The sequence below is a fragment of the Pteropus alecto genome, unplaced genomic scaffold, assembly GCF_000325575.1.
Source record: "Pteropus alecto unplaced genomic scaffold, ASM32557v1 scaffold146, whole genome shotgun sequence".
NCBI classification, from domain to species: Eukaryota; Metazoa; Chordata; class Mammalia; order Chiroptera; family Pteropodidae; genus Pteropus; species Pteropus alecto.
The window spans coordinates 17585841-17593191 of record NW_006442107.1 but is presented as its reverse complement, the minus strand read 5'-3'; the positions used below and the strand labels follow the sequence as shown (position 1 = coordinate 17593191).

At 31.4% G+C, this 7351-nt stretch overlaps 1 protein-coding gene across 2 annotated transcripts in view; it reads right to left on the bottom strand.

Moving 5' to 3' along the window:
* Positions 1-532: 532 nt before the first annotated feature.
* Positions 533-7351, bottom strand: part of DSC1 (desmocollin 1) — a 26142-nt gene continuing 19323 nt past the window's right edge. Inside the window, exons 12-16 of one of the 2 annotated variants that reach the window (XM_006920006.1) lie at positions 4718-4930; positions 3998-4243; positions 2587-2708; positions 1606-1860; positions 533-730 (exon numbers count right to left, since the gene is read on the bottom strand). In XM_006920006.1, the coding sequence (XP_006920068.1) occupies positions 533-730; positions 1606-1860; positions 2587-2708; positions 3998-4243; positions 4718-4930 (1034 nt within the window). Of the gene's footprint in view, positions 731-820; positions 857-1605; positions 1861-2586; positions 2709-3997; positions 4244-4717; positions 4931-7351 lie in introns of those variants that run through there. The other variant, XM_006920007.1, reaches the window with a different exon arrangement.

Here is a 7351-nt window from a genome sequence, read left to right as displayed (position 1 = left end):
AGTATAGTGAGAAATGACCTATTACGTATCATGCACCAAAGAATACTTAAAAATTCTTCAATACATAGTCACTTGGGTAGAGGAAGCAGTTCTCTGGAACCAAAGACAATATTTCTAAAAGCATAATTCCCCTTAAGATTTTGAAGAAAATGTTTAATTTTCATCTAAAATAAAAATTCATTTTTTATTAGCTTCTACAGTACCCAGCTTTCCCACATACTCTTCCATAGCATACAAAGTAACATAAATTTCCAAAGAGAAGGTACAAGAAAGCACATAGCACAGTCCTGAAAAGGGCAATATATACATATATATAAAAGGAAATTAACAGGTGAAACTGTTATTTCTAGAGCACAGGGAAGTTATATCAGACAAGGAGCATTTAGGGAGCTTTATATTTATAGTATCTTATTCTATATGACTCGAAGTTTACCTCCAATAAACAAACACATTAGCAGATGCTGCTTTCATTTTACATTCAACAAACTCTTATATATGCATTCGTAGATGTTTTTCTGTTAAAAAGCCATATTTATTTCTTTACACATGTTTTTGCTAGCGTCCTAAATTTGGGTTCCAGATGATCTAGAAACTCAAGCCCTTCTTCTTCCTGCCGATCACTGCAGCAGCCTACAGAGCCAGCCATGGACCCTTTTCCTTCATAGTTGTACGAACGAACGTTGTCTTCGGAATGTTTATGCTCCTCATCTTGTCCACACAGATACACCTTCTGTATTAAAAAACAGCACATTTTATTATTTTTTAAAAACACCTAAACATATTAGCATAAAAATAATGTCTTTGATTTACCTTTTACTGTTTAATTTTTAATCAGAGTGTGTCCTCTAATGGATTCCTACACATAAAAAATGCACATAATTGGTCTGTATTATAGTCATTCATAAAATATAGCAAATATATAAATGCTCCCTGTGAACACATTTATGAAAATTAAAGCTACATGTATATCATACAACTAAATTACTATTTCCTATTTGAACATAAGATTTGTATAGTTAAATGGGTCTCTGTAGCTTCTTCATATATGTGGGGGAAACCAAAATTGGCTGTTATTCTTATTGTTTATACACTATTATATAGCTATAATAATGTAATATATTAAACTGGCTAATATTAATCTATGTTGATTAATCTGAACATAAAACAAGGAACTAAAATCCAAAATAAAAGCATGTCAGTCTATCTCATTGATATTGATAGCCAGGACTTTATAACCACATGGAGGATTCAACACACTAAAAAAGTGTTTATAATTTATGATCCATGCATGACTCTATATCAAATATTTTACTCCAGCTGATTTTGCTGATAATTTTTAGGGAAGAAGCTATCAGCCTTTTTACCTCCCAAACATGTCTACATATGTCACTCTTAGATAAAGTTTTATAAACCTTATTTTTAAAAATGAACTTTAAAAGATCATTTTTCTCTTTGGATTTGGAAATGACAGCCATATCTATGATAATTCAACATTAAAACAGTGATGAATTCCAGATATATAAGGAGTAAAACTCTTGGGAAATCTTTATTTGTAAATAGTGTTTAACTTTCACATGATATGAACCCCAAGACGTTGGCACTTACTTCGCCAAGCCGAGGCTGGGTGAAGCTGTGCCAGTCAGTGTATGCGTATCTGCCGGTATCTGTTCCTCCCTGTCCTGCTCCCTTGACAGATTCTAAGGTCTGATGTCCATTTCCTTTGCTGGAATCCAAAGTGTAGCCTCCTTTGACCATCTCAAAGCTTTGCTGTGTTTTGACTCCTTGGCCACCAAGAGTACCGACAGACATGCTTGTGTCACAAATGTTGGATATCTGTGTCGGGAGTCTAATATTTGCTTCCTAAAAATAAAATTAGAGTAATAAAATGAATGAATCAAATTAAAACTAACAATTAGATTTCATGTCTTTCCCACCATAAGCCAATCGCTTATCCACTGTGTCTCCCAGTTCCTCATACATAAAATCAGAATAATAATAGTATCTATACCTTAGGTGTTATGGGTTGAATTGTGTCCCCCCGCCCAAAATTCATATGTTCAAGTCCTAACCCTTAGAATGTAATTTTATTTGAAGCTAGGATCATTATGGATGAAATTAGTTAAATTAAGATGAGGTCATATTCAATTAGGGTGAGTCTCTAATCCAAAAAGAGAAATTTGGACACAGATACACACACAAGGAGAAAGCCATTTGAAGATTTGGTTATGCTGCCATAAACCAAGGAACTACCAGATGCTAGGAGAAAGGCCTGGGACAGACTCTTCCCTAGCACCTTCAGAGGGAACAGCATGGCCCTGCCAACACCTGGATCTATAATTTCTGAACTTTAGTACTATGAGATGATAAATTTCTACTGTTTAAGTCACTCAGCTTGTGGTACTTAATTGTGGCAGCCCTAGGAAACTCATACAATAGAATTACAAAGTTTAAATAAATTAACACATGCTGGGGACTTGGAGCTCTGCTTGGCATAGTAAGTGTTAATGTTTAACATTAAACATTATTATTATTATTATTATTGCTATTATTATGTAACAATTCAAAGGAAAGCGCAATATGATTTACCATTACTTCTTCTCCAGGTCCTTCAGTATTTGATACAATTAAATTTTGCTGGGCTACATCATCTGGTATACATTTCTTTACAGCTTTCTTAGCAGTAACACAGAAACATGTAAACAGAATGCCTAAAAAATAAAAATACTTAAGTGAATAGTATATTTTTATGCCGGTATATATTAAATCACTTGAATCATATGATTGTTTAAAAATTTCTTCTGCAGAACTTTAAAAAACTCATTCATAAATTGAGATATCTTTGGGTTATAAAATTAAAAACAGATTATTAACAAATGTATTAGAATATAGACCATCTCTGTCTTAGTGAGATTATGTTATTAGGCTAAATAAGAAATAAATCAAAAAAAGTAACGAGAATGAAGTGAGCATAGTTTATTAATAGTTCTTTTCCCAGGTCCAGAATTAACTTAAATGTTTCTCTTATTTCATCCACACTAAAATAGAAACTTCATTCCATTGAAATTTAACCTAGTGTTATTGGTGTTTAAAATCCATACAGAACTCACTCAAAGGACTTAGAACCATAAAACAAAGAGCATTAGGCATAAATACAAACAAAAAAGGCAATTACATGAAATCGGTGACTGGTTTTGAAAATATGCATCATTAATATAGTGCTAAGAATATCCATAACCTAAAAGTTGAATCAATAAATTAGGACATAGTAAAGACTATGGGAAGAGTTTATAAATGTAAATAGGTTGTGCGTAGTTGAGTAGATTATTAAAAAAGAAAGGAAGATAGGAAGGGAGGGAGAAAAGGAGGGAAGAAGGTAGAAGGGAGGAAGGGAAGGAGTGAGGAAAGTGTGGGCAATGATTTCCATCACATTTGCATCTCCAAAAAAGACATTCTGCAGAATGCAAAATTTTAACATTCTCTGCATGCATTGCTTTTCCTCAGTGGATCACTATATGACTATTTTCCACTCATTCTTAAGATGTATGCTACATCACTTCATTATAATCATGGAGCATAAACATCTAAGAAAATTTTGGAAATACTCTTTTCACTAATTCTTTTTATGCATTCACTACAAAAACTTGGCTGATTGAAAGACTATAATATTTTGTATGGGAGGAAATCTTAACATTAATTTTATCCAACTTCCTCATTTTCCATATGAGAAAAAGAGCTCAAAAGTAAGAAATGATTTACTCAGTGTCCATAGCTAATTATTGAAAGAAATAAGGCTACATCTGTGAAAAATCACTTTAAATTCTATCTGCTCTTACTAATACATTTCTTCTTCTATGACTCAGTCATATTGTACACAGAAGATTTCTTAAAGGGCACATTTATCAAAGGCCATAAATGTCATTGATAGAAAGAACTGTCGGGTATTTTTTAAAATATTCAATAAAACTTTAGCTAACACGTTCTAGATAATTATACTTACATAACAACAATGCAGAACCCAACACCATGGCAAGAATAGCCCATCTTCCAAGTATTACATTTGATAGCATAACATCACTCTCACGTGGCTTTGTACTCATTCTACAGTCAGATGGAGTTATACAGTCACATACTCTCACTGACAACATGTGTTTTGCAGCAAAACCATGTCTATCTTTTATTTCAATAGGCACATTATAATAGTCAAAATCAAGAGGTTGCCGTGCACGAAGAACAGCGGTTTTACCTATGGGGAAAAAATGACAGAGAATATATATTGATATGACTTTCCAATGACAATATTATTCTGACTTGGTATCTTAGGGTAAGGAAGGGGGATAGGAGGCACAGAATTTAGCTTAGAAGAAAAATTCTAGTGGTTCATTTTTCTTTCTTAAAAATGATTTTGAATTCTTAAAAAAACAGGAAAACTAATTGACATTGCTTTACTCTTATTTGAGATTAATCTATACTTAACATGTTATTCAAATATTGTATTAAAATGAATTTATGTTTTCATAAAATATATTCAGAACAAATGTCTAAACTTAACATAAATATATTATTCATTGCTTTTTTAAAAAAGCAAGGTATTATTCTTTTTGGGGATCAATAATTTCCTAAAATGAATATTTATCTATTATCATGAAGTTAGGTGAAAGTGAAGATGATTAGCCATTTTAAGTTCCTATTGATTAGAAGAATAAGCATAATTACATACCATCCTTTGTTTCTAGAGTAAAACGTCGACTGGCAGAATTATCCAAAGCAAATTCAAAAGGTGGACCATTCTCAGGTCCATCCGGATCCACAGGATTGAGAAGAGCAAAATCCTGAGCATGCTGACAAATCGTCACTTCTTTTTCAATTTGTGGTGGGTGATCATTATCATCTTCCAGAAAAACAACTAATGTTCCAGTGCAAGATCTGCCACCTAAAAAAAAAAAAAAAATTAAAATAAGACATATCTTCCCTTAAAAAATTACTTTCAACCATCTCTGATACACAGGTGACACTTGCTGTCAACTAGCTGACAGAACTTGAATTTCATATTTTCTGGATCACGTTTTCTGGTTCACAAGTACAAAATTGTGACAGCTTTTTAAAATTAAAAAGTAAAAGATTGCAACTAATGGAATCACCAGTTGAAATTAAAATTGATTTTTTACATTTTTCTATATTCATATTCAAAATACAAAATCTTTACATTTGATCATCAATCATTTCCTCAACCTCCTCTCTTGACCATTTTCCTAATATGCTCTTTTGCCCAAATTTTGTAAAACTTGTCATCAAACCCTCTAGGTGTGCTCTTTCGCATGTCTGCTTTGGTGCATTCTGTTGGCACTGCTGGGAATAATTTTCTCTTCATCTTTGCCTTACAAAACCTTATTATCCTTCAAGAATCCACTCAAATATTACCTTCTCATGAAATTTGCTGTGATTTCTATGGACAATGGTAGCTACATTCTCCTTTGATTTCTCAGAACACTTGGCTCATCGTTGCCTCACCCTGAACTGTGAACTATTCATCTTAAGAGCTAAGTCATATTCATCTTGAGAGCCCAGTGAAACGCCTAATATTTCTTGTCTTACTTACAACTTAATACCAAAACATTGAACAGAATGTACTTACTATTTTTATACTTTGTAAAAAAAACTTAATTAATAAACCATAAACAAGTTTGTACCCCCACCTAAATTTATTAATGTGTTCTTGAGAATAGGGACTTTTATTCATCTCTAGATGGCCACTATTATTAGCCTAATGCTTCACACGTAAGTCTCCATAAGTATTTTTAATTAAAATAGTACTCATTTGTATTTAAAAGATCATGAAGTTCAGAAAACATGTTCAAATTTTTCTATTTGTGATAAGATAATAAACTGCAATAAATGATAAACATTCAAACTTGAAATAACCAAAAAAAATTGACAAAATTTCTAATTTTTTTTGCTTTAAATTTTGGTCTAAATTTGGGAGCATTTATGTTAAATTTATCATAAATACTACTATAAATCAAATGCAAATAAAATCCATTTTTTAAAATTTTTAGTTAGAAGTAACACTTCAAACTAATTCTAAGTAAAATTATTCTGTTGAATAACTACAAAATTAATTTGTTAAAAGTGACTTTTATGTTAATTGTTTACAAAAGTAACTACTCTATATATCTATTTAAAAACCATTCTATTTGAACAAGGTTTACAACATCTAGAAATAAAAGAGAGATCTAGCTCCTGTAAGAAGAAATCTACATTAGCATATAAACATTTTGAGACTGCCAGAAATTTGTAAATAAATACAAATACAAATTATGACTTGAAAATCAATAAATAAAGAAGTAATGCAAAAAGAAATTTTTTTAAGTAAAAAAAAGGCAGTTACAAGCATTACGATGTAAATCAACATGTGTGTTATGACTTTATTTTTTAAAATAGTTAAAATAGATAGTATTCAAAACCAGAGGTGATATAAAGTCATAGAAGCCTTCTAAAACCTCAAAAGATTGATGGAAAGTTTTCAGCCTACTTCTGGGAAATAGAGTTCAAAAAAAAAAAAAGTACTGATAATTATTGAAGATTGTGAAAAGGTGAGTGAGTGGGTATGTTTGTCTATTTCTACATCTTACTTTAAATTAATCATACAAGCAAATGCCAAGTATCAGTGAGTAAAGAATATCACAATCTCAGGGCTGGAAAGTACATCTTGGGTTAACTAAAATCTAAATTTACAATATGTCAACAATAGGGACTCTGAAAAGCAATGGTTCTCCATTACCACTTAAATGTTTTCAGGAACCAGAAGTTCTTTGCATTATGAATTAGCCCACTCCATGCACAGAGCTCTTTAAATGTTATAAAGTTTTTAAGTTCTTTCTTATCAAGCTGCATCATGCCTCCTAATCATTTCCAACAATTTATTCACCCACAAGAAAGACTAGGAAATAAACTGGATCCTAAAAATGCTAGAAAAACATCTAAGTCATCATCCTGACATGTTTATGAGCATCAAAACTAAATGTTCATGGAAATATAAAAAATTATTTGTATATTTGTTCCTTGGAAGTATATATTAATGGATTAATGGATTAAAATTCAAATAAACAAAAATCTTTCATGTCACCATATGGTCTTCCATTAAAATTTATAACATCTTCATCTTTACTTCTTTTTGAGCAAAGGCAGGTTTTCCGTGAATCTAGGACATAAATTCCTACCTTTTAGATTTGGCATTTCATTTGTATTATTATTACTGTGCTTATAGACATTGTCTTGTAGCACTAAAAGCTAATTTCTTATATTTCTATTCTCTGTATTTCCTTCTTTCCAAATAGTATTTCATTTTCCTATC